Source organism: Ciconia boyciana, chromosome 18 (genome assembly GCF_034638445.1).
Source record: "Ciconia boyciana chromosome 18, ASM3463844v1, whole genome shotgun sequence".
NCBI lineage: Eukaryota > Metazoa > Chordata > Aves > Ciconiiformes > Ciconiidae > Ciconia > Ciconia boyciana.
The window spans coordinates 2,275,986-2,302,745 of record NC_132951.1 but is presented as its reverse complement, the minus strand read 5'-3'; the positions used below and the strand labels follow the sequence as shown (position 1 = coordinate 2,302,745).

The 26,760-nt window shown below is 53.4% G+C and overlaps 2 protein-coding genes across 10 annotated transcripts in view; one reads left to right on the top strand and one right to left on the bottom strand.

The window, feature by feature from the left end:
• MORN5 (MORN repeat containing 5) overlaps positions 1–9,457 on the top strand; it is a 16,079-nt gene extending 6,622 nt beyond the window's left edge. For 2 of the 5 annotated variants that reach the window (XM_072883181.1, XM_072883177.1), the window contains one exon: positions 7,088–8,062. In XM_072883181.1, the coding sequence (XP_072739282.1) occupies positions 7,088–7,167 (80 nt within the window). In that variant the 3' untranslated portion in view covers positions 7,168–8,062. Of the gene's footprint in view, positions 1–7,087; positions 8,063–8,436; positions 8,532–9,122 lie in introns of those variants that run through there. The other 3 variants (XM_072883179.1, XM_072883178.1, XM_072883180.1) reach the window with 3 other exon arrangements.
• LHX6 (LIM homeobox 6) lies at positions 7,790–26,760 on the bottom strand. Of its 5 annotated transcripts, none has more exons than XR_012045700.1 (11): positions 26,626–26,760; positions 25,959–26,099; positions 25,519–25,701; positions 25,325–25,446; positions 19,365–19,585; positions 16,544–16,644; positions 16,368–16,463; positions 14,196–14,370; positions 13,384–13,487; positions 10,932–11,623; positions 7,790–10,422 (listed from the first exon to the last, which is right to left on the bottom strand). XR_012045700.1 is itself a non-coding variant. In XM_072883171.1 (10 exons), the coding sequence occupies exons 1-10, from the start codon at positions 26,698–26,700 to the stop codon at positions 11,603–11,605; spliced, it is 1,239 nt and encodes a 412-aa protein (XP_072739272.1). In that variant the 5' UTR covers positions 26,701–26,760; the 3' UTR covers positions 7,790–11,602. The 5 variants fall into 5 exon arrangements, 3 of the variants coding, with proteins under 3 accessions (XP_072739272.1, XP_072739274.1, XP_072739273.1); XR_012045701.1 differs by having other exon boundaries at positions 7,790–9,956; XM_072883171.1 differs by having other exon boundaries at positions 7,790–11,623.

Sequence of the window (26,760 nt, the reverse complement as noted above, 5' to 3'; positions counted from 1 at the left end):
GTGCTTGTCCTTTTTACTGCTAACTCCTCTTTCTGGCCTCTTTGATTCGTATTCCTCCACAATACCATTGCCAAAAATGTTGCCTCTCTCTACCATGGCACACGCTTGTTTTCTTTGCCCACAAGGCTCTACACAGGTCCATACAAATTCACCTTTTGGTCTTGTCGCCTCTATCTCCCATATACGTTTTTCTCTTGTCTCTAGTCCCAGGACATAGTTTTTCTGCCCACATTCATACAATTCCAGTTTGCTGGTACTTGCTTTCCAGATTCACTGTTTCTATGATAGTCAGAAGATTTGAAAAATATTACATTAAGAGGAAGGTTAGAAATTGTGTTATAACTCTTTCATCTGGATCTCTGAGGGTCTCCTGTCTGTCTCTTCCTATTTTTTAGTTAGATAGATAGCTTTTGTCCTGCTGTGAGAGCTTTGGACCTAAATAATCTTCAATGCTTAACAAATAAATTAGTTGAGGAGCCAGATCTTAGAAGGAGGAGAGGCAGAATGTTAGCAAGTATCAAACTGGGGACTGCTGGGTGGGCAAGGCAAATGAATGAGTGTTGACGTGAAGATGGCAGAAGGAAACTGAGTCTACTTCATTTCAAGAGAAGATCCCAGACTCCTACGAGAAGTAGCTGCATGTCTATTCTTACTCTACCCTAAACACTTTTTGAAATGTTGGACCAATTCTCCTACCCATCATACGCTCTTTTCATATCTTTTTATACAGAAATGTCTTAAGATCAGGCATATTTTGAATGCCATTGGAAAATGCATACTTATTATGTCTTTCTCAGTGTCAAAGTCTGCTCAGGTGACAGAGATAGTTGGAGACCTCTCATCTGTGTAACGAAGAAGATATTTTTAGATGAAATTTAGCCTACATGTTTTAATATAAAATATCCTCCATTCAGTAAAATAGATTATGAACCAATATGATTTATATTCAATACTACACCCAACAATCATAATATTAATATATGCATCACAGTGCAGGTTACTGCAGTAATTTCAGTAGTTATAGCCTTTGCAGATATATTGTTCCTTGTGGTTTCCTGGTCTTAAAATACTTACCGCTTTGAAAACTCTGAAAGTTTCAGTTCCAAATAGTGGCATGCCAAGAACAACAACTTTGTGTGCTAGCCATCCCGTTGTGAATCCGTTCGATAGGTTATACACAAGTCTTGTATGCACTTATATTCAACTATACCGTTCATGTGAAAACAAGTTCTACAAGAGATGGAAAGTTCATTTGGGGGCCATTTTGGAATTACAGTAATTAAAAGTAAATGGAAGGGTGAGAATTTGTGGGTGGAAGCAAAGGTTAATTGAAAACATATTTTCCATTTTCTTGCCAGCCTTGATGTTGGTGGGGTCAGGTGCACTAAGGAAGGTGGTGCTAGGGACCCGGAGGGGGCAGTGGAAATGAAAGGGGTGTGCCAGGCAGAATCCACGGCTGAGATGCTATCACATGTGATTGCAATTGTGTAGTGGAAGAACGAGATAAACTGCACTGCGGGTGCTGGGAGGAGTCAGGCATGCGAAAGAATTAAATGATATTGTTGTTTACAATGGTCTGTGTGCGCTTGGCCCTCTGCAAACAGAGAGGAAACTCAGCTCTTGTTCAAGGGTTGTCCATTGTAAACACACCCGCTTACGGACCGTAGTCATGGAGAGCTGCTCTTGCCACATGGCTGTGCCCGCAGGGTACGCTGGAGCTGTGAGCCCTGACTGTCCGGCTGCAGGCACGTACCCGGGCACAGCCGCTCCCCTCCTTGCTCATGTGGCCTTTAACAGCAGCAAGAGTGAAGGAAGGGATGATGCCCACCCACGTCTGGTCCCAGCTTGCCTTTGGGCAGAGGAGGGAGCCAAGGATCTGAATTTTGGAGTGCACCGGAGAGTGCCTCAGGCCTCCAGTGTAGACAAAGCCTTGAAGACACCAGGAGCACATACAGCTACGAAGTACAGTACAAAGACCTAACACAGACAAGGTTTTTAAGGGGAACAATGTAGTTGTTTTCCCTGTGTAAGCCACTAAGTATTCTGATTTCAACGCAGTACGTCTTCCTGTGCACCTCTAGGTGGTTTCCTGGGAAAGCATTAGTTAAGAGGGCAAATCCGGAAGCCTACACGACAATACCGCTGTCTGCTGACAGTCTCGTCTCTGCATCATGGCAGGTACCTAAGCATGCCGAGTCCTGAGAAGCCTCTCACAGCTGAGGTTTCTATAAGCAACACAGAAACGTGATAGCTAGAAGCAAATCATTCTAAACTTTGCAATATGCATTTAATATAGGAAGATTAAATGCACCTAAATTACAGTGTATTTTCAAGTCATTCCTTGGAAGCACCCTGAAGCAAGCCCACCCTGGATTTTCAGCTGTTTCTAATCCCAGCTGAGAGATAAATCTGGAGTGTGTAGTTGGGAAAGTCTCTTCTGCCACTGCTTTTAGACTGAACATTGAAAATTAGACAAGCGGTTTCATTTTGCAGAGATGCTGAGCAGAAATCCACTGATTTAAGCAGGCTGCAGTTTGAGCTCACCATGGAATACACCTAACAGCATTTTTGACAGACACCTGTTTGGACCTTGCTGGCGTTTGGGGCTTCCCCTAAAGCCACCCAAAAGAAGGAAGAAACTTGCAGAGCAATATCTGTTGAGAAGAGCTAATTTTGAAATGGGCTACTTACAGGAACACAGTACGACCAACAGAGTTAGTTGGGTCTATCCGAACTGACCCGTTGACTGTGGAGACAGTGTCCAACAGCAGAGCAGCAGGACTTGCACCCCTGGTTAATCATCTGCTGAGGGCAGATGCTGTTTCTGGGGATCAGTTGTGCAGGTGGCTACCAGGGTTGGCTCCGTATGCCTCTGCCTGCTTAATGAAAACAGCCTGAATTAATTACAAAAATTTAAAAAAAAGCTATCCTGGTTTGGGCTGGCTGAGGATCTGACCCACAGTATTCAAAATATATTTTGTGGGTGCTAGAAAACTGGTCTTATTTTTGATTAAGACACAAGAAAATAATTCAAAAGAATCAGTCAGTACTTACATATATTCTAAGAGCTCATCCATTAAGATCTCTCGCTATCTCTCTCCATTTCAAGATTTCAATGATATGTCATGATAATAATCATTATATTTCACTAACTTTGGAAGAAATAACTTGTTAACATTTACTAACTGAACAGGGGTACACCAGATTGCAATAAAATTTTCAGACAGAGCTTTTTTTCTTTACCTTCAAATATCAACATGGTTAGTCCTGTTTCAGCAAAATCTGTTCCACAAATGTTTATTCTACTGAGGACAATCTAAAAAAATGGATAAACTTTTAAAGATAAATATGCTGACACAAAATTCAGCACACAACATGAAGAACCCCATACTACCTAATTGTGTACAGGGTGATAATTTACCGCTGATTAAAGAGTTTGTATTTTTTTCAAATCTTTTTTAAAGGGAAAATTACTTCTGAAGGTGAAGATGTGCTTAGACAATCATATTAACATATTCAAACAATTGCAATTTGCAAAATAGTAATTACAACTCACTATCTGGTAGCATTAATCAAACTTCAAGGTTTAATTCCATTTTAAATATTGATGAAATGTGATTCTCCAATCTAACCCTGGTGTTGCAGGGTTATGGAAGCAGCCAGTGACAGAAAAAGAGGAACGTGTAGTTAACAAGCAGCTGCCACAAAGAAGGATCGGCATCTGTGATTTAAATTGTTAGCTGCACAGTCAGGTAGAGTGTAAAAAGGGTAGTCAAGAGGCTGTTAAGTCCATTGCTGCCAATTACTAACAATCAGGGAGGAGCTTTAAGACTTGTTCAGTACAATAAACCCAGTTTGTCTTGTTTCAGGGGTTACTACTGAAGAGGTTGCAGCTGCACTGATTCAAATAGCCCTAAAACTACAGTAATTATCAACCAGTCTTCTTTAGTGTAGCAAAAGTATGTTTTACCATAGCTTAACTCTTTACATTCTAATATTTCCCTGCCTCTTCTCACATAGCTAGCCCTGGAGCCATTCTCATCTCTGGGTTTGTGGTTCTTCTTGCTATGCCAGATCAATTCTTTCATTTCCCCTTACCTAGACCAAGGACCAGTAGCACGGTACACTGGGTTGGATGGCAGTTCTAGGGATTTGCTTTAGGTTATTTTTTTGGAGTATTGAGCCACTACATCTATTTTTCCTTTTCGTATACAAAGTTGAAATTCGTATAGCTCATTCAGTTTTTACATCTGATTAAACTATATGCAAGTCAAGCAGTGCTTATGAACATGTATTTCATTTGCATGGGATCAGATCACTGCGTGAACCGAAACATTTTGGTATGGGTCCGGGGAGGCTAAAATCCTTAGAGCAACCTGCCGTCTGCGCTTTCCTAGGAGACCACAAAAACCCAGAGTGCAGAAGGAAACAACCAAGGCAAACCAAGGATACGGTGGAAACCGTATGTTATGTGAAGCCAAGTTAGCATCTGCCTGAATGCTTATACCCTTGGTGCTCGGCTAAGCGAGCGCCGTACATTTCTCCCTAGGAAGGCAGGCTGGTTATTTCTAGTACCCAGGTGAGCCACGTATATCAGTACCCAAATATGAGCTAGACGGTAGTGATGTATAGCCTGTGTAAGTTTTGTTTATTCCTTCACCGTGGCAGAAATAGACAAAGTTTCATTTTCGTGCAATTATTACAAGCTCAGATAAACTATTTTTTTTTAGTTAAGGCGATTCCAGCTAAAATCACAGAGCTACCCAGGCTGGACAATATCTGTTATAGCCAAGGCTCACGTGATCACGCCGTTACCGTGCTGGAACACCTAGTGCATAGAACAAAAGCCAGCACATTGATTATGGCTTTGATGTTGTTTTTAAGAAAGCTTAAGGACCACATTTGCATTCCCGCTGCAGCCCTCAGTGGAATCTCTGCCTCTGTAACGATTGCGTGGTCTTTAAGCAAGATTCAGGGCTCATCTTTTTAATTTCCCTTTTAGCATATTTTTCAGCATTTATTTTCTCCTAGTTTATACCCGAATAAGAAATGTGCCATTAACAGGGTATTTTGTTATGGACCTATTCATTCATAGGCGTAGGGAATAAAAAAGAGATCATGTCGGTGAGACACAGAAAGAGCTGAACTTAGCTATTCCGTCCCAATGGTAACCATTTTTCAGTCATTAAAGCAAGCCTACGGGCTGAGCCGTTGGAACAATGGCAGTACATTCCCCAACCCATTCACGGTCACTGGGACGCTGCTCAGAGGTGGGCGCTCACCACCAGAACCGAGCTTTTACGAGCCAGCACCTTGAGTGGGAAATGAGAAGAGGGTCAGTAGGCACAAGCCAGCACTTTGTCTGGAAACCAGTGACTGTATGCAATGAGCAAACTGGAGAGCAGGCTCTAAGGGAAAACCTCCTGTGATTCACCGGCCTTTCTGACTACTGGTTGTCAAGGATGGCAGACAAGCGCTGCCGTTCAGACAGGGGACAAATGCCTTGGCACGTGCTTTACTTCAGCCTGCTTTTGCCAGGATGGCAACAGAGCTGCGTGTGAGCAGCACGTTAGGAGAAGCGAAGGCCTGCGCTCAACTCGCTCGGCCAGGAATGGGAAAAAGGGGAAGGTAGCATGAAAAAAAAAAAAGGAAGAAAAAAAGGAAAGGCAAAGCGGACGATTCAAAACCCACTGCAATCAATACGGTTAACCCCCAAGCTCGAAGACTTGTGCATCAGACCGAATTTGTCACAGACCCTTCTGCGAACTTTCACTTCTCAGATCAGCACAACCTCATTCCCAGGACCTTCCTACCTTTTGCGTTTCAAATACTACTACATTGCTTTAACTGAAAAGTCCAACTCGACAGTCGAAAGATCTCCATGAAAATTTGACTCCTTACAAGCAACATGCTTCCTTCTCCATCTGTTTTGACCTACCTACGCAGGGCGCTCAGCTGTGCAGGGCAGCTGGGTAAATAAATGGGATTACGTGCTCTGCCAAGCGATGGTCACAGAACCGGGACTACAGCCCCCTCGGCTCCATCCTCCTCCCAATCATCTGTTCTTTCAGGTAATAAGGACTGCTACAAACCCCTCAAAATTTAGATGGAGGCAGGTTAGACGCACACATCACAAGCAGCTAACGTGAATTTGTTAAGACAGTGGTAAACACAAGAAACAGCTCTAATACATTTCATTTATATAAAAATAAATACAGGTATTGTTTTAAGTAATACTTTGATTTTTTTCAAGGCTTTTTGAAGTTCGTTTTTCCTGGTCTACTACACAGATCTCTTTTCCCCTACACAAACACAAAAGAAAAGGCTGCAGAACACTTTTTGGAGACAAGACTATTTAAATCCCTGGAATTAAGAAGCCACAACTTAACATTTGCCAACTTATTTTTTTGTAATCATACACAAAATTTCTATTCAAACTTTGCTGGACAGTTGTTTTTCCCTACATTGTCTTTGATTTTTTTTCTTTCTACACTGTCATTATGCTCTGAGAATAAATATGACAGACATGAATACTAACAAGAGACACAGAAGATGGTCTAAAATACGTCTATCAGCCACTATATCAGCTTATCAATACTTGTCATAATGTACATTTCAAAAACAGCATCAAAAGAAAAGCTGGAAGACAAGAACCTAGGTTTTGACTATAGATTTTTCTTTACCTTCACTTTTCATAAACCAACAAGCAACACAGACATAGTATTTAAAAAATGTGCATCTTCATTTCCGATAGTTTCAACATATCTCCTGCACATCCCCTGTCAAAAAGTCGAAAACCAAAATATATACGTGTAAATCTCATAGTTCTGCCCAAGCTAATCTTATCAAACAGAGGAAGAATCAATCAGAGTCATTGCCACAGATCCAGTACCTCCTGCCTTGACAAATTCCAACAGAACAGCGCACAATCTTTTAAAGAAACAAAAAAATGTGTTCTAAGAGATGCCAATGGCTAAAACCGGATTTATTTCTCAAAGGAAAAATTGCTTGTTTGAGCTGGACCCTAGTGATGCAAAGAGCAGATCTGACATGGTGATATTTGGCGCTCTCTTTATCTCCCTTTTAGACGATGACGAGCACGAATGGATCATTCGGACCTGCCGGAAAGCTTGGGATGAAACAATTGGACATAAACCGAAACCATGAAAACAGTTTTTGCTAGGCGATAATATTCCAAAGCAGGTAATCTGATCCACAATAAATCTAATTTGTCCTTGTGGATTTGTCTCACTCTTTCCCTCTACAGGAATATAATCTTTTTGTCATCTTTGTCAGCACAAACAAAAATGGAAATAATCATTTAATCAGTCATGCTGAGAAAAAGCCATGGAAAAAAAGCAGACTGTACTCACAATAATATTCCTGAGAGGTGTGTAGTGTAGTATATATACACGTTATTAAGCCTGAAAACAATTTGTTAAAAAGAGTGCCTCAGATTCAGTGTTGAAGTCATTCAAATCCATCTTAATCAACATTATTTTCCCAGATTTTAGTTAGCTGTCCTGGTGAATTCCTTTCCTCTCTTTTTGCTCAGTACTTTGATATTGATTGATCATTGTAATAATGTACACCAGAGGTATTCTTTAATGACTGGTTTGCTAACTAGGAAATTATATCCATTTACTACGAACGTTTGTTGAACTCTCCTGAAGCCAGAGTTTAACAAAATAATAAAAGAGGAAAACTGGGTGGGTTGCTGCTTGATTAGTAAGCCAGAAAGTATTTAAAAATAAAATAAAATGGAATTACATCATTTTCTGGATGTAAGTGCCAGCACTTCTACTTGCATTAACTTTATTTATTACACAAATAAGACATTTACAAAGCACAACATTAAAAGTATGTAACAAAACAGACATTGGTTTTACAAAAAAGTGCTTACAATTTAGTTTTACTTTTTTAAAATAAATATTAGTCTTGACTGTCCACTCATTCAGAGAATTTTTTTTTTTAACCATTGTAGCCAAGACATGCAGAATTGCAACATGCTACAACAAAATGATTGGCGGATGAAATAAAACGGATGTGTCTATAGTTGGCATCCTACCGATATATCACTGATAGTAGTGCAGGATTGGTTCCCACTCCCTGTCCCAACTAGTAAGTTGTGTAAGCACCTTTAGCTCGGGCATTGGGGTTAACCAGCGTGAGCCGAAAAAAAAATAATCGGTAATAAAACTGTAAACCGTTCCACTTGCAGACCCTGGCCATATTTAGTTAACCTTATTAACCGTGAATGAAAAGCCTTTCACTGGCTGTCTTCACTGGGTTTTGCCTGCAAAAGGTTTTGTAAATAGCAACTGGAAGAGTTTAGTACGTGGAGTCTGCATTGCTGCACCAGAACCCATTTGGCAATTACTGAATAAACTAAGAAAATGAGAATTATTTTAATTTTATTTTTTTTTTAATCTACAGACAGGAGATGAATGCGAATGACCTGAGATAAGGTTTGGTTCAGTGGCAACAGTCAGTGTGAAATATGTTGTGAAACAATGTATTGAATAAATTAGAGGATTTCTTACATTCTTGGTACAGTTGAGTATTTTCCATACACATAATTAGCTCTAAAACTGCACAAGCTGAATTGCTTCCAGTTTTTGCAAACAATTTGGGCTTAATATAAACAGAGCCTGATTTCTGAATTAGCAAAGCTGCTCCTGGCTACTTATGGGGGAAAGTGCCCCGGAGCACAGCCTGTGCCCGTGCCGGGCCGCTCACCCCACGGGCAGCGGGGAGGCCGCTTCCACGGGAGAGAAGCACCTCCGCTCCCTTGGCCCTCTGCTTTGCACTCCCGTCCTGTCAGTGGTATCAGTTACAAAAACTTCGATATACAGTACATTTCACAAGTGGTTTGTTTTTTTTTTTGATCAGTAACTAAGTTGATATTTAGCAGATACACATTTAATAGTTTCCCTTTCATTGCACCGCCGAGACAGAAGAGAAATGCATCAAACCATTTTCTCCCTCAACAAAACAGTTGTGGAAATCTCAAGTACTGTGGGATGTCAGGTCAAGTTACAGCCTGAAGTCTCTCCTTCAGTCTTCAACGGAATAGCTACCCATGTGTTTATGGCACTAATTCCACACTAAATGATCATTAGGCTGCGCGAGCACAAACGGAGAAGAAAGTTGGGCCCCGGTGACCCTGCCGACCACCACCAGCGTCTCAAGGCTACTGCGTGCGGACACAATCCCCTTCAACCTCCCGGTTACAAACGCTCCACCAACAGCCAACAAAGGGAATGCCCGTCCCGCGCTCATTGCTACAGACAAGGAGAAAAGTGACTGCAACGGGTGGGTGCAACTTGTGACCGTCCCCTCCCTGAGGGGACACTTCTGCAGCGGTGGGTCCAGTCAGGTCAGGCGCGTGGGAGCGCCTTGTCACTGGCTACGCGCTGGAAATGGTTATTCGCACATCAGGAGGTGACAATAATAGTTTGCGGACTTAATTTCCTCTCTCCTTTCAAATGTTATTTGAAATTGGGGATAGAGCTGCTAGCTGCTGGCTGCAATTAGACAGAATACTGGCCTAACTGTCCAAGGTATTACCATCGCACTCTCTCTCTCTGTATTTTTTTAATATATATACACACACAGAGATGTACGTGTGTATATGTACATTTTTGTTGTTGTTCCAACAAATATCAATGCATGCTTGGATTCGGTTACTTCTCAAACCAAGAGATCTTGGTGGCCACCTCAGCAGACATCCACATCTCCTTACGCCATTTCCTGTGCGGGCAGAGCGGCGAGCGTGCCTCGCCGATAGCTGGAGCCGCGTGTCCGGCCGTCAGCGTCACACGCAGCTCGGGGGCACGGTCAGGAGAAGGCTTGCCGTGTGTGCAATAGGGGCTGGCCAAACCAGTGGGATGGCTGCCCACCTGGCTGATGTTGGAGGTTGATCCAGGATCTCCCAGACAGAAAAACACATGTATCTACAGTTCGAATTAAAAACAAGTTATGTAACGGATGGATTCCTGTCTTCTGCTCCTCAGGCACAGTTCGGTCATATTACGCACTAACTGTGGCTCATAGTAGGCTTTCACATTCTTGGAAACGTGGCCTCACAGACACTTAGCAGCAAGACAGACCCGTGTGCTTGCATGGAGAGAGGTTTCATTACAGACCTGCTCTTGGCTCGGTGCAAACTGAGAAGGGCTGGCAAAGGTTACTTGTTTACTTTTTGTTATTACCGTCAATGAAGGATCATTTCGGAGTTTTTTTTCCTGATTCGGGGCCAGACTGCTGAGCACTTCCTCTGCTGTTGCAACGAGCCCTGCGGTGCCTGCCCCGTCGGCAGCAGTCCTCCCGGGCTGTGCCTTCTTCCGAGGACTTGGCAGGAGCAACAGCCGTACTCCAGCAAGGGAGCACAACAGGAGGGCAGAGGGACTCAGAGCGACGCTGCCAGATAAAGGAATACGCCGTCACCTTGCTGTCCACTCAGCTAGCGACTGTTCCTGCTGGCCTTACTGGGGTTTTCACCTTTTTAACTGGTCTCCAGTTTCTACCCCACTGTTTCCGCTAACTGAACTTGGGTCCACACCAGGGCAGAACATTTCTACACCTTTACGGTCAGCTTCCATTGAGGATTTCCCAGTCCCAGAGTATGGAGTGTCTGAGAGTTTTGTGTAGGTACATTCTGAAATCACCCATTTGTGATCCAATATGACTCCAAGGAAATAAAGTAGCTTGTTAATAAAGAACAAGAGTAAAAAATAAAAAAACAAAGAAGATTTGGCAGATGGCTGTGAGAGGAGAGAGATATTCAGTGCTCTAAGAACAAGTCAGCAATCAAAAGCTTCAGAGTACTAAACCTGGCTCTGCCACCAACCCCCACGGTTCCTCTCGGTTTAGGACATCTTGGTTTCCCCTCCTATAAAACGGGGGGAAAAACACTAAGATTTACTTACCTTAGAGTGATCAAAGGACATGTGATTCTAAAGCACTTTGAGGAGGAAGAAAAACTGCCTATTTCCAGCTGGCATCGTGTTTTCCACTTAGTGGAGTCTCAGCTACCCGTGAGTTTGGCTCAGGAAGGTCTCTGTATATATCGAGCTGCTGAGCCAAAAAAAGCCCATTTCAGATTTCACACATGCAAGTGGAAATAAGGAGGGATGTCCGGGAACCGACAGCGCTTCACTGGTGCAAAAAGAGAATCAGGCCAAACCACGTAAATTCCTCCTTCCTTTATGTTCAGAGGTGCTCATCGACCCCCCTGAGACTCAGCATGTTCTGGTTTGTTCGTATTCCCATGGGTTTGGGAGCAAGATTTGCAAGCACAGTAGAGTCACTAATTTTGACTGTGTCTGGCATTGCCTTGGAGAGACTCACGGTCATTCTACAAGTCCACAAGAAACAAGTGAAAAATGTAACTCTGCACTCAACACACACATACACAGAGTGTCGCTGGACAAATAATAGTGGATGTTAGGTGCTGGTCAATGGAAATAACTGAGAATGCTGGATCTGAGTTTCTCCTGCATGACTGACAACAGTTGCCTTGGGCCGGAGGCTGTGTTTCAGCGGCTGAGGGGCAGTGGTGCTGGTAGCGCCATGGGCAGATGAGGAAGAGTTCGCGCAGTCAATACTGAAAGAGGATGACCTAGTGGGAAAAACGGGAATCGAGCGTTAGCTGCTTTCAGAGGCAACAGCCCTCGCAGTGGAAACGTGTATTCAGGGACCAACAGAACAGACGTGTGCCCTGCTGCGGCAGCAGGCGCCCAGGCAGCCGCTTCCCCACGGAAAAAAAACCCCTCTGGAACCACCGTCTGCCCCGAAGCCCCCAGCCCTGCCCATGGAACGGAGCCGGCCGGGGAAGGCACAGGCAGAGGTAAGGGGACTTTGGCAGCACGCAGCCTGAGAGAGAGGCACACCTCCAGCCATGAAACTGCACCGTTCTGGGCAACCCACTGAGACCAGTAGTTAATTTACCTGCTCTGTGATACAGCAAGAAAGATGAAGACCATTACCAACGGTCCTTACTCTATCCACCTCACTTGCTAATCAGCACAGGCTTCCCTCAAACCGCTATGCCTGGCTGCTCTGCAAATACAGGGTCTGTCCTTGCCATCAGTCAGGGGAAGCAGCCGCTGAGCTGGTCACAACTCGGTTCTGCCACAGCCGCTGCGCTGGGTGCCCCGAGAGGAGTGGGGGTGCAGAGGGAAACAGAGACTTAGCGTTTAGATGTGTTTTCCCAGGATCTCAGCTATCACTGCTTTTAAAAAATTTTGGATGTGGAAAAAGAGGCTGCTTCAGGTTTCAGGAATTGAACATGCAAGCGATTGTTTGGGAAAGGAGCTGGTTGGGGAGCAGCTCCGTGCCCTGAGAACCCAGTTCTGCACCAGCTGCGAGCAAGTAATTGCATTTAAATCACAGGAACTACTCGCTGCAGTGAAGTTTCTCTGAATGACAGCACCGGGACTGTTTAATATTTTCTGAAAACTCTCCAGCTTGCTGTGCAGATATCATGACAAAATGGTAGCGTTTCGACTGAAAAAGTACTTGCCCATACCCCTGCTTGTGCTTATTGAAACAGGGCTCAATAATCTGCAGTTGCTGCACTGAGTAGAGAGATTTCAAAAGAGATGCTGAGAACTTCTAACAGTAGACAAAAGCTAAAACCAGTAAGAGTTGCCAAAGGCTCAGTGTTTCCTCAAAGCGAAGCCACTTAAATCAGGATCCTAAATAAAATCTTATGAGCCTAAGCATATTTCAGAAGTCTTGCCCCCAGATAAGCTGTGAGTTAGAACAGACAGCTACTTTAAGTGCTGAACAGAAAAATATCAATATGCAATATCATTTCCTGGCCAGACATTGTGAAATAACATTCCTACTTCAGATATTGTAACAGCCAGTTGTTATTTTTTTAAGCAATACTGGAATCCCCAAGAAAGGAATATTTCTTATTAACTCATGGAAAACTGGAAAGTCAGCACATGCTGAAGGTCCCCCCCGCTCCGTTGTTACCAGCCAGTCGCCGTTTGCACCGACAACGCGTGCAGGCAGCTGAGGAATGGAGCAGGAGAACGGAGCTCATTGCACACGGGAAGGGGAGAAACCAGAGAAAGGAGTTCAGGCAGGAGGATGTCGAAAGCCTTCAGTGAACGCAGGCACAGCATCCCAGCACGTCACAACAGCGAGGGGGATTTGGTGAAGAACAAAGCGATGCCATTTTGACCAACACTTGGTACATCAATCTAGGGCCACCACAATTAAGAAGAGACACATGAGCGGGTGGCAGCTGCCAGAGATCATGGAGAAGCAGTGATGCTGACAAGAGACGGCAGTGGCAATGATGTTACACAAAAATCTTTGCTACAGTTGAGGTTTGGCCCCAAAGCCTGAAACAGGGACTACAATTACCTTCTCACCCCTATTAGATAGTGGTCCTTCCATGTCTGCTTTGAGGTGCACTGGTGGAGCAGTGTAGGGAAGTCTACAGTGCACTTGTCCACACTGTACCTGACCTGTGGATGAGAAGAGGCTTCAGCCTCTGTTACTACAAACAACACACGCCCTGCCACCGGCACGGAGAGGCTTCCACCAGGGAGCAGCTCGGGACACGCGTGGAAGAAGAGGTGGCCGGTGGATCAGGCGGAGGTGCAGCAGGAGCCACGTTTTACTGCGGCCACGTGGGCGAGGGAGGAGAGAAGCCTCACAAGAGTCACGGAGCCAAAACCTCTGTCCAGGCATGGCCAAAGCTGCCCGCCACTCGCAAATGATTCACCGGCACTTGGCAACTGTTAGAGAAAGCAACTCTGATCTTGTGAGCAGGAAGGAGACCACTTGACCACCAAGCTCAACAGGGCACGTTCACGCCTCTTCTCCATCACAAAGAAAACACAAGGAGGGCCAAGGACCAGGCAGGCAAAACCCGGGCAGTGACTTTGCTGGGGATGAGGTATGGAGGGAAAGAGGCTGCAGCAGCCCCCTCTCCCCTCCTTCCCTCATCTGGGGCTTCCCCATAAACGGCCCTTCAGAAAATCCCAAAGACAAAGTTCATCAGACCATGAGGAGGAGGAGGAGGAGCACGCGCACCAGCCGCGCACCCGCAGGACAAGGGTGTTTCTGACAGCGCTCCGTGCCGTGGTGCTACCGTCGGCTCCCGGGGAGCACCCCACTGCCCGGCCGTCCCCGAGCACCCCGCTGCCGGAGCCCTGCGACCCGGCACTTACTTTCTATGTATCCGTGCAGCGTCACCATCCGGGCCCGCTCCGGGCTGCTGAAGGGCGAGTAGTGAATGTCATCGGAGAGCGAAGAAGGGATGCGGGACGGGGGGGCTCCCGAGGGCGGCACCGTGTGCTGGGGGGTGTGTTTTTTATGGCGGGCTCTGCAGTTTTGAAACCAAACCTGAAACAAAAGCAGCAAACCCTCTGTCAATGGAGAGACAATTGGATTGAAGTGTGGTCCTTCACCAAGACCCTATGATGGGTGTCTCTTCCAAATATTTTTTAAAAATGAATCAAATTTAGAAATCTGCACGCTGAAATACCTCACCAGCGTTCCACCGGCTTCCATAGTTTTGTTTTACACTCACTAAAGCAAGAGTTTTGTCTCAAGGCAGTACAGACATTAGGGTACCCAAAGTGGCATCTCTACTATTAATTTGTCCTGGTCAAAACCAACACCATTCTTTATTAGGGTAATTACAAATTTCAAGCTTGTCACAGGAGTCACTGAGTGAAACACCCTGAGTAGGTGATGCAGAAACTCACATTAATGATCACACTATTCCCTTCCACACTAAAATAACTGTAACGGCAAGCTGCTTCCTGAGCTCGAAGGGCTGTGAAAGCCCTTGGGAACGGCACCGAACCGGCCGGGCGAGCGGCTGGGCAGAAACACCCCCTGTACCCAAGCTCTGGCTGGGTTCATCCATCCCTGCAGGCAGAAAGCCTTGTCCCTGCATGGCTTCCAACGGCAAATGATGGGAACACCCTTCAAGGTCTTATTTAGATTTTAACCTTCAACCCCAGCTAGCCTGGCCTAAAAGCACGGCTGAGATCAGCTGGGAAATGTGTGAGCATCGGCAAGGCAAGAGACAAGGGGAAACAAAACCAAGTAAAGGCTTAGACTTGGAGCAGATGTGGTGTTAGGGACAATGAAAACGATATTGTTTTAACCACTTGTGGTTTATTGTATTCAAAAACCACATCAGCAGAACATTAAAGGTGAGAAAGGAGGGTACTGTGGGATACAGCCCTGAGCAGCAGGTATGAGCCCTCTGACCATATCTCACTGCTTCTAACGAAAGGAATAGTTAGGGGATTACATCCTAGAGTTAAAACATGCACAGAGGGGGGTTCTATGCTAAAGTGGTGATTTCTTTCCTATGCTTTAATTTTTGAAAGATAGCTGGGAGTAAAAATCTTCTCCAAGGCTGAGAGAAGATCAGCTCTCTGAGGCGGCGCATGCTGGACCACAGAGAAGGAAACAGTCGTAAGCATTTGACAAATTGTTTCCTGTTCAAAGTGCCTTTAAAAAATATCCACATAAAAAATAGCCCAGTGTGCAGACTGCTTGATCTTTAGCTAAATGAAGAGTCTCAATAACTGAGGCTCGAGCCAGATTTTCACACACGAACTTTAAATGTGTCATTGGCAAAACAATCCTGGATGAAAGCTCCACATTTATTTTAATCGTTCATGTTTTTATTGTATGCAGAAAGTATGTCAGCAGAACATTAAAGTGAAGAGTATGAATGTCACCGGGGAGCAAAGCTGGGCTGTCTACGGGGACGGCAAGCTGGGAGTTGCAGAGGGGACATTTCTCTCGGTCCCTATGGCACCGCTCTCCCTCCCCTCCCACACAGCACAAGTGCAGGGACTTTCCTGCCACCGCTTCCCCTGGGGCTGCAAAACCCCTTTTTCTTTAAACTTCTCATTTCCAACACTTCCCGAAGCAGCTGGCTTTGCCTGCTCCCAGTGGGGACGGCTGCTGGGGAAGAGCCCGCGCTGCCCGTGCCCGCTGTCAGGGCAGAGCGCAGAGCTCGGGGCAGCGTGCTAGCGGCAGCTTTCCCACCCGGCAATTCACTGGCACCGGCTGGGGCTGCGTGGGGGTTTTTTTTATTGCATCATAAGAGGGAAAAACAAATTAAAACCCCACGAGCGAGACAGAGAAAGGACAGTGCTGGCATCGCTACAGGACCCGGCGAAGCCGACACGCTGGTGGGGCAGCACGAAGCTGCTGGATGCGACAAGTCCTGGGGGTCGATGTGCGGGAGCGAGGGGCTACAGGGACGTGAGCCCTGCCTAGCACCACCTTTTTGGTGCACCTCCTCTGTCCCCTTCCTCGGCCCTGCTCGGCCGATGGTGCCCGCACCCTGCCTGCCCCCGGCTGCCCCTCACCTGAATGACTCTCCGACTCAGCCCCGTCATGTCCGCCAGCTTCTGAAGTGTTTGTGCGTCGGGGTTGTTGTCCTGAGCAAACTGTGCCTGCATGACCTGGGGGGGAGAGGAGAGAGAGGGTCAGGATGAGGCCGGGGAGCTGCAGCCCCTTGGCCCCCCCGGCCCAGCCCCGCTACCTGCAGCTGCTCGGCGGTGAAGGAGGTGCGGGCCCTCTTGGCCGGCTTCGGCTGGCTGTCCTGCTCCGAGGGCACAGCCCCTTCCAGCGTGATCCCGTTGCCTACGAGAGAGAAGCCCCGTGCGCCGCAGGTCAGAAACTCCCCTGCCTGCCTGCCTGTCCCCCCGCGTGCAACGGCTGCTTGGCCGGGGGACAACGCGCCTGGCATCGCGGCATGGGGCACCGCAGCATCCCTTGCTGCGAGCAGCAGCGGAAGGAGCGGAGCCGGCGCCGCCGCTCGGGAGCTGCCGCAGGCTGCTGAGCCCCTGCAGGAGACTCCGCCGGCCCGGAGGAGTTCACCGTTGAACTAAGAAAAACGCAGCAAGTTGGTGGAAGATGTGGGGAAAGAGGGATGGGGAAACAGCAGCAGGAAGATGGATTTCAAGGTGATGTCCCCCTGGCCCTGACTCGCGGTCACCACTTGGCCACGTCCTCCAGCGAGCGGCTCGGAAGGGGACCCTGCCTCCGCCGGGCTCACCGACATCCATCACTCCTGCCCCACGCTGCTCCCCGTGACCCCATCTTCCCCTGTGGGCGCTGCCTCCATCAGCCGTTTCCTTTGCTCAGAGCATTTCAGTGGGCTCTTTGCTCCTTTCCCTGGCCCCAAATCCTCCCAGCACCCCAACCTCCTCCTCCGGGCTCCCGGAGCAGCAGCAGGAGCAGTGCCGTCCCCATGGCCTCAGGGTGCCCACGCTCTGAGCAGCAACCACGCTAAGGGGGACGCGCCATGGCGGGGACTGTCCACCCCCTTGCCAAGCGCAGCGTCGGGGCGAGCCCGGCCGTGCTTGCACAGCTATGGAGCTTGCGAGGAGGGCGGCCAGAACTGGGGTCCCTCGTTCCTCGCTGGGGTCCCTGCTGCAGCCCATGTTGCGCCCGGCCCGGCTGCTCTCGGTGGTGCGGGTGAAGCACCGACGAGTGATGGATGAGGGAGGTTGCCTGAGCGGGGCTGGCGCTTGCCCCGCTCCCAGGATGCGCCTGCACAACCCGGCGCTCGCTCTGCAAGCTGGACTGGGCTGTGATTGTCTTGGCTTGAGTTGAAGGACTTTCTCATATAGTTTGACTTGTTCTTTTAGGATGATGAATGGGACTCTGACTTCAGCAACATCTGTTTATTTTTCTTGTATGTAAAACCTCATGTGCAGAAGAAATTGCTGGGTAATTACCAGAGGAGTGGAGCGTGGCCCTCCAACTCCGCAGCAACTGCAGCTCTCCAAAGCGATCCCATCCCCTTCTCAAAACCAAGGGACGCTTGGACACAAGCGCCCATGCAGGACACTCGCCATGTGCCCCAGCACTGCCCCGACACCATGGGGCTCAGCCCACGCCAGCAGGACCCTACGAGCAGCGGCAAACCCACCGCCCCAGCCCTCGGCTGGGGTAATGGCTCTGCGGGACCCCCCAGCGCCAGACCCTGCCGTCCTCACACCAGCCTGCTCCTCCAGGCCACGTGGCTTCTCCCCCTCCATCCCTGCTCCCCGCCGTCCCTGCTCCCCGCCTCCACAGCAGCTGACCATATGGACCAAGATGCCGCAAGCCGCGTCCCGAGCCGGGACCCTCCCAGCCCGACCGGGCACTCTGTTTTCATCCTCTTATTCAAACACTGTAAACAGAAACACTGATTATTTTCATGTCAGGTTGTTAATGGTTTCCACATGCTGCACAGGCCGGGACACGGCATTTGCTTCCCCGTGCCCACCAGGCGCTAGCGAGGGGCACAGGGAGCTGGAGCCCTGCTGCCGGCCAGGGGCGATGCCCCAGCGCAGGCCCAGCCCCGGCAGGGTCCTGGGTGCGGGGCCCACGGGAAGGCGGCCCCGGACACTTCCCTCGGCGACTCTGCGGCTGCACAGCGTCCCCGGGCAGCCTCCCCTCGCCCGGTGCAGTGCCCACGGGATAAAAGCCAACAGCCTCGCAGACACCGCAGCCATCGCTCCCCGCGGGGACGAGCACGGGAGGGAGATGGACCCGACCTCGGCCCCAGCCAGTGGTGCAGGACCCGGCCGGGCTCCCTCCTGCCCCGGGCACGGCCGAGCTCCCACGGCACCAAGCCCAGGAGGCTGCCTGCTCCCCTGAGCTGCGATCGCGGCCGTATCAACATATCTCAGGTGCTTTCCAATGCAGGACAGCCCCGGCGCTGCCTGGCCTCCCCGTGCGCCATGGCAGACTAACCCCACCGTTTTGTTCCTCCGAGCATCTCTCTGGCCGCTGCCACGAAGGAGGGTGAGGCTGGGCTGTGCCCAAGGGGCGGGAGGTGCTGCGCTGCCTGACCTCGGTGTCACCAGCCCGGCCCCAGTGGGAGCGGGACTTGACTGGGAAAGCAGAGGCTGGCCGGCTGCTCGTGGCATCCACGGCAGGGATAGCAGCACGCGGCGCGGTCCAGCTGGGAGCAGCAAGTCCCCGGGCGGGCAGGGCGGGTGGAAAATGATGGGAAGGCTTTGTCGGGTCGCCAGCTTTCCCACCTTCTAGATTTATGACTCACAGCCTCAAAATCCCAGTGGCTTCCTCACTCGCTGCACGCGGCACGCCAGGCTGTGCGGGACGGGGGGCTTGTCCCCGGCATTGCCTGCGGCACACGGGTCTCCCACGAGCCACGGGTGCTGCCAGCACATTGGCCACCCCAGGAGCCCTCTGCCAGCTCAGGGCCTCATGCTCGACTCCCCCCGGGACCACCCATCATCCTCTTTTGGCAATGACAGAACCGGCCCCGGCACCCCGCGATGGGGGTCAGCACAGGGGACAGGGACGGCCCGGGGCAAGGCCACGACCGCGGCGTTGGGGCTGCGTACCGTTTTCCGCCGCTCGCTTGAGGTTCTCTATCATGGTGTCGTAGTGAATCCGGCACAGCACCTTCTCCTCCACCAAGCCGAACTCCTCGCCGGTGGAGAGCTGCCGCTTGCAGGAGAAGCAGGCGAAGCAGGCGAGGTGGTAGGCGTTGCCCCGTGCTCGCCGCACCCAGTCGCTGGCGTAGATCTGCCTGCCGCAGCGGGCGCACTTTGTACCAAACCGGCTGCGGGAGGAGAAGAGGCAGGGTGAGGGCAGGCAGGGTGAGGGCAGGCAGCACAATGCCGGGGTGCGGGTGCTGCTGCCAGCCCCATCGCTCGCCCCGTCCAGCCCAAACCCCACAACACTGACGCGGGGAAAGGGCTGCAGTGAAACCGCCCCACCAGTGCCGTTCCCCCGCGGCAGGGCGGCACAGGCAGTGGTGTGGGCAGCGGTGCGGGCAGGAGCGGGGCGTGACTCGCCGCGCCCCCGCGGTGCCAGATGTGGCCAAGGGGTCGAGGTGACGCAGCGCCGTGAATCAGCTCCCAAGCCCGTGGGCTTTTTATTTTGATAGCCAGTGTGAGACTCGGATGGAAACTGTGTCAGGGCCGGTTCTCTCCCGTTGCCATAAATCAAAACATGTGTTTTCTCCTCACACGTACAGATGCATGCATCTGCTTTTCCTCCTGCGAGGAGGTCTCCTCGCTGTGAGGGGACGATGACCGCACTTGAGTGAGTTACGCTGGAAAGTAGCTCAGCGCAACGAAGAGGCAACAAGACAGCCAGGATCCCCGTGCCGGGCGCAGGGCGTTTGCGCACGCTTCTGAAAAACCCCATTTCTGCCGGGACGCCGCTGACTGGGGGCAGGCGATTCACGGGGAGCAACAGACCTGGCCCCTGCAGCCCTGTGCCCCTGGGCCAGCGCCTGCCAGGAGGTGCTGCCCACAGCGCAGGCAGGGTCAGGCACGGCCTTGGTTTGGCTTCTGCATTTTAGTATTACTGCTGCTTAAAAAAATAAATGAAGTGAGCAGCAGCAGCAAGAGCAGCAGGGGAGAAGCGAGCATCTCCTCTGTCACCGCAGAGCTGGTGCTGGCTCTGACACAGCCCTGACTGCAGCCGCTGTGCTTCCCCGCACACCCACTGCCACTGCCTCGGGCTCCCCGGGGGCTCCCATCCGGCCCCACCGCAGCCAGGCCCCGCACGCTCCCGACCCTGGTGCTGGCCGGGGAGCGGAGCCGCTGCCACCCTGCCCGAGCGGCTCCAGCATCTCGCAGCGCAGGCACGAAACACCGAGAAGAGACAACCGCACCAAGCGGCAGGAGACACCCCGCACCGCAAACCCCTCGGTTTCGGTTGCCCAGAGCAGCCCCAGCCGCAGCGGGCAGGCGGTGGAAGAGCCCAGGTCAGCCCACCGCAGCCAACGCACGCTGCCTGCGCCCGACCCCACGCCGCAGAGCTGCCGCCCACCGCGGGCTCGGCAAGATGCAGAAAGACCGTCCTGTGCTGGAGTTACTAATTGCAAAACTATTTGGGAGGAAAAGAAAGGTTTAAATTTTTCAGCCTGACCATAGCTGACCAAAAAAAATAAAATAAAATGAAAGGTCTGCCTTAGAGAGGACATTTCTGTGCTGAAATTATACAGAGACTTAGCTAAGAGACCTCACTAATTTACTTCAGATGGGAACATTGTAAACTGACTTTGTGCCAGCTAGTTTATATAAACGCACAAACAAAAGAACTGTATTAATTTTTTATTTAGAAGTAAAGATCATTCCTGTAAATTGAATTACTTTGAACAATGTGCTATGTAAACAGTCGTACTTGCTGAACGGTATCAAACGAGGGGCAGGCTTACCCGAGCTAATAGCACGTGGTAATCGCTGCTCCCCGCTCGGATCACAGCCTGCTGCGGGGAGGGGGGAGCACAGCACGGGGACGGGCGCATCCCAGGGAAACTGAGGCACAGGACACCGCGCAGGAAAGGTCACACGTCCCCATCACACACCAGCTGGGATCTGGGGGAGACTCCCAGGTGGCCCCAGACCCACAGCACGGTGTCCCCCCGGGCCAGGCAGGAGCCCCAGCGTGGCGGCGGTTCCCAGGGAGCAGGGCAGGGGCTGCCAAGGGCGTGGGGGCTCCCGGGGCCGCAGCAGCCGGTGCAGGAGGGGCTGACGCCGCTGTCCCCGCAGAGCCACGGTGTGAGCAGCGCCCGGCGAGAGGCCAAGCCTCGGCAGCCGGATGCGGGCACAGGGGCTGCGCAGGCAGCGGCACCGGCAACCGCTGATGCTGCGCCTGCGGCTTTTGGCCAACACCTGCCTCCGGCACCAACCGCAGTGATCAGGTTTTACAGAAAGCAGGCTGAGCTGGGGCCAGGCACGGGCACCCACTGCCACCCAACAGACACCGCTACCGCAGGGACCGCCAGCGACGCAGGAACGGGGAGAGAAATGCCTGCAAGCAGGCTGCCCTGACCCGTCACCCTGGAAATAACGGCTCAAAAATAAAATAGACTTTAGTTCACCGAGCTCACAGGGCAGCGATAGCCCAAAGAGCCCCTTCCACTTGGGGCGGCGGAGCAGCAGGCGAGGAGCTCCCCGTGGCTCCTGCCACCCGCCTGGTGGGAACAGGGATGGGGACGGGGCCGCACTGCAGCAGGAGACGCAGAGCCAGAGCCTCTGTCCAAGCCCAGCACTGCAGCACAGGTTGGGGCATCACCAACATCTGCCAGACCATCAGCTCGCGCCCCACGCCCGTGGTTTGTGGTCGGGTGAGCAGATGCTGCCGGCTCTCCACAACAGTTAGCCCCGGGAGGTGGAAACTACCAACAATGTTACCAGGAAAGACTCATCCCAGAGAGACTCATCCCAGAGAGAGTCATCCCAACTGCACCAGGGGTGGCCGCAACATCTGGAGCGCAGGAAGAGCAGAGGCAGGAGGATGCCCTGGTGCGTCCTGGACCTCACACGCCGCTTGTACCCACCACCCAGGGCCACAGCTCCAAACATCCCCATCCCCTCCTGGGCCCGCTCTGTAGGAAGCCCCTAGCACAGCCCCCAGAGTCCGCTGCGGCTTCCAGACATCATCCCAAATGGCACAGCAGACCAGCAGCGAGTCGCCGCAGCGAGTTCATCTCTATGCTGAGCCACGGTGGTGCTTGAGCGGGAGCATCATCCCAGGGGGGCATGATGGCGAGGGGCGATGGAGGCCACCCAGGCCGCTGCCGGGCTGCAGGTGCTGGCCCACCCGCGGCACAGCTCTTTTGCTGTCCCAGCCCCCAGGGACACACGCCGGGGCCAGCGACCCCACGCTCGTGTGCCCAAGGGCTGCCCAGCGAGGCAGGGAGCGGGGGGTCACAGCGGGGCGCTGCGGGAATCACACCAGGATCACGCCGGGCCTCCCCTGACCACAGCCGTGGGAGCTTGGCCGCGAGCAGCCCTCGCATCGCCCGGGAACACAATGTTCTGCTCAATAAGCTCCAATTTTAATTTGGTTCTCCTCGAAGCGCTGGATTCCTGGATGCCAAATACAATTATTTGACAAGACACAGGAAACAGCAGCATTTGCTTAAAAACGCACATGAGGCCACGGAGCCGCGGCAGCGCCAGCACTTACGCAGCCCCTCACGTGAACGGGGAAGGGAAGGTTGGACAGACCAGGCCAAAACACGCTCACCGGCGGGCAGCACCCGTGGACGGCCCCACGCCTGACAGCCCCGCAGCCCCGGCTGCCCGCCGACAGCCCTGGCTCCCAGGGAATCAGCGCTGGTGCGGTAAAAGCCGCCGTGTGCTCCCATGCAGAGCGCATCCCGCCGCCCCTTCCCATCTGCTTGGCTCCAAAGACCCGCACGTGTTAGCATGGGGTTTCTGCTTCGCTTTTAAAAAAAACCCACACGCTTCATCTGCAGCAAATAATAAATACAAAAAAAAAAAAAAAAACCAAACCCCATAACCATCTGAAGAGCCAGATTTGTCCTTCGCCAAGCGCCGGGTCCCGGCTTGTCCCGGGCTCGCCAGGCTGCGGGCCAGGATGCTCCCGGGGGCCGGGGCCGGGCGAGCGGCCCCCAAGCCGGGTTTGCCGGGGGCTGCCGGGGGGCGTCTGCCCCGGCCCGCCCCGGCCCCGGCGAGCGGCTCCCGGCCGCAGACCGGCACCGACGGCAGCGGCTCGACCCGGCGGGCTCCGCCGCGGCCGCGACCCCCGCGGGCTGCGCAGCGGGACCGGCCCGGGGCTCGGCCGAGGGTGGCAGCGAGCCCCGGGGGCTGGGGGCAGCGGGGCCGCCCCCCGCGCCCGCCCGGCTCCCAGCGCCGCCGCTCCCGCCGCTCCCGCCGCTCGGCGGTTCACCCGCAAAAACAAAACCGAAAAAATCCAACGCGTATTTTTCAGCAAAAAGGCAAAGGCGAGGCGCGGTCTGGCAGCTCCCCCGCCCCCCAAAGCGGCCGCCCGGGAACCGGGGCCGTCCTGCGGCGCCTTCGGCGATTTTCGTTTTAGTTTTCCTCTGGCACCGCCGGTCCCCGGCGGGCAGAGCCCCCGCTGCCTCGCCGGGCGGGAGGTGCTGCTCGGGGATTTCTAGGCAAACGGGTTTCTTTTTAACAGACGTTATTCGCTGTATTTGCCCGAAGGCAATTTAGAGAGCCGGTCGCTGCTTTCAACCCGCCTGTAGAAAGGTCCGCGCCCGAGAAAAACATTAACGGCATCGGAACGGTTCTTAATTAATGAAAAACGCTGAAAGCGCCCCGAAGCACCACAACCGGCACCGCGGACCTCCCAAACGCTTTCTGCTGAGAGTGAAGGAAATTTCGGTGAAATCACCAAAACCCAGCAGCTTAAGAAATAATAACAATAAGAACCGGGCAGCCGCGGCCCCGCGGGGACGGATCCGGCTCTCGGCAGCGCCCGCACCCGCCCCCGGCAGCCCGAGGAGCCCCGCACCGAGCCCAGCGGGGACGGGGGCTGAGCCGCGGCTTAGCGGGCGGCTGGAGACCCTCACCATAAAAAACGCCGGAGAAATCTCGGAGGTTTTCCCTCCCGAGCACGCCCTGCCCGCGGCACCTTTGTCGGCGGAGGCACCCCCGGCCCGCTCCGCCGCGGCGGGAGGATGCTGCCGAGCCCCCCGCGCCCCTCGCCGGGGTCGTTCTCATCGATTCCCCTTCCTCCCGGGGCAAACGGGATTCCCTCGTCCTGGTGAGATGGGGCAAGTCAGAGCGGGGAGCTCTGATGGTTAGTTAAACCCCAGCGAGGAGCTCAGGATCCTCCATCCCCTCACGCCACTCTTTTGGGGGAAAATTCGCGGTTTAAGGTTTGTAACCAAAAGGCTGTCGAAGCCAGAAACAGCCTCCCTTGCAGGACACGCTCCCCCGGGGGACGCAGCTCCGGGCCGAACCCAAGGGCACCCGGCGAGCCCCGGCCCGGCCGCGGGGCTTTGCGCTGCCGGGGATTTGTTTCGGTTCTCGAACGCGCTCCCGCCGCGGACGCTTCGGCGTTTGCCACGCAGCCTCGCAGGCAGAGGCTTCTAACAGCCGTTGGGCACCGCAGACCGTCGGGCACGCATTTACCCTCCCGGCAGAAGCCGGGGCCGTGCCCCTCCACCAGCGTTCCCCGGGGCGAGGGGACAGGTCCCCGCCGCGCAGCCCCCGCGCAGCCGGCGCCGAGACGCTCCCGCCGCGGTGCCGAGGGGCGCCGGGATCGGGGCCGCCCGCGCAGCCCCGGCTGGGGGGCACGGGCACCCCGGCAGCGCGGCGGGGGGCGAGGAAGCCCTGCGGGAGGTGGCGCGGCTGCACCCCACGTCCCCTTCCTCCCCGGGCCCCGAGGGGACGGCCTCTCCGCCGGGCTGCGCCGGGGGGCCCGGCGGCTTTTCCAAACCTTCTCCCCGCCAGCGCCGGAGCGGAGCCGGCCCCTCGGCAGCCGGCGAGGACGCTGAGCATCCCCCCCCCCATCTCTCCCCCGGAGCCGGGGCTTCAGCGCGGAGCTGCCCCCCCGGCCCGTCCCCTACCTGAAGTAGTCCATCTTGCAGAAGATCTCCTTGTTCTTGATGTAGCAGCTGTGCTGCTGCCGCAGCGAGGTGCGGCACACGGAGCACTCCAGGCAGCGGACGTGCCAGATGAGGTTGTTCACCTGCGGCAGAGAAGGGGCTGAGACCCGGGGCCGCCCGCCGCCCCCCGCCGCCCCCCGCCGCCCGCCGCTCACCTTGAGCAGGTACCGGTCGAGGATCTCCAGCCCGCAGCTGGAGCAGACGTTCTTGCCGGCCGACGGCGTGGAGGAGGAGGAGGATGGCGGGGAGCAGACGGACGGTGTGGAGGGCGTGCTGGGCGCCGAGCGGGCGTCCTCCTTCTCCAGGGCGCCGGGCAGCGGCTCCCCGTCGGGCTGCGACTGCGGGCAGAGCCGCCGCGGGGCCGTCAGCCGGGGCCCCGCCGTCCCCCGCAGCCCCCGGCCCGGAGCGTCCCGACGGGTCCCCCGCAGCCCCCGGCATCCCCGGCCCGGCGAGTCCCCGCAGCCCCCGGCCCGGAGCGTCCCGGCGGGTTCCCGCCGCCCCCGCCCCCCCCCCGGCCCGGAGCGTCCCGGCCGGACCCCGGCACCCCCGGCCCGGCGGCTCCCGGCGGGTCCCCGCAGCCCCCGGCCCCGCTTACCATGGCGCGGGCGTGCGGGTCGAGGCAGCGGGCGCTCCCCTTGGGCAGCGGCTCCGGCGGCATCACCTTGCGGGAGAGAGCGGGAGAGGGAGGCTGCGGCTCCATGCGCCGGGCGAGCGCGGGGCACCCTATATAAACCGCCTCAAAACAATAAATAAGAACTTTCTAGTGGCCATTTAAATCCTTTGCAACAAAAGCTGCGTCTCTTTAATGAAGCAATTTGAATGTGGATTGAATTCTCTCCCTGCCTGCACTTAACCCGGGCCTCTTGAAGTAATCGCTCGGTTCCCATGCGAGCCAAAGCGCTGAAAAAAACCCACAAACTACCTGCAATTAGAAATTGCCGTAAATGCCCGAGATAAGAGGTACCCAGAGTGTCAATTCCGGCTGTCAATCAGGGAATCCATCAGGCCACCCAAAGAATTGCAAATTTGATTTTTTTAATGGTAGTAATTAAAAATCGAAATTCTTCCCCCTCTCCCTCCGCCGAGCACAAAACGCCCCAGAAAACGCCGGGATGGAAAATCCTCCCCTCGGGCGCGGGAGGCAGCGAGCGGCCCCGGACCCGGCCCCGTTACCGGCACCGGCCCGCGCCCGCCCCGGGGTGCCCGGCCCCGCTCCCGGCCCCGCTCCCGGCCCCGACGGCAGCAGCGGCGGCAGCGCTCACCTTGCCCGCCTCGGCGCCGGCCGGGGCGCGGCGGCCCGGGCCCCGGGGCTGCCCGCCCTCATGGCTCCGGTGCATGGGGCGGGCGCGCCCCGCTCCGCCCGCCGCCGCCGCGCTCCGTGCCCGCGGGCGGCGCGT

Coding starts and splice junctions, on each gene's coding strand:
- LHX6 (XM_072883171.1), bottom strand. CDS start 26,700: ATGCACCGGAGCCATGAGGGCGGGCAGCCCCGGGGCCCGGGCCGCCGC. Junction 25,447..25,518: donor TCGACCGGTACCTGCTCAAG/GTGAGCGGCGGG, acceptor TCTCTGCCGCAG/GTGAACAACCTCATCTGGCA. Junction 16,645..19,364: donor CAAGCGAGCGGCGGAAAACG/GTACGCAGCCCC, acceptor TCTCTCTCGTAG/GCAACGGGATCACGCTGGAA.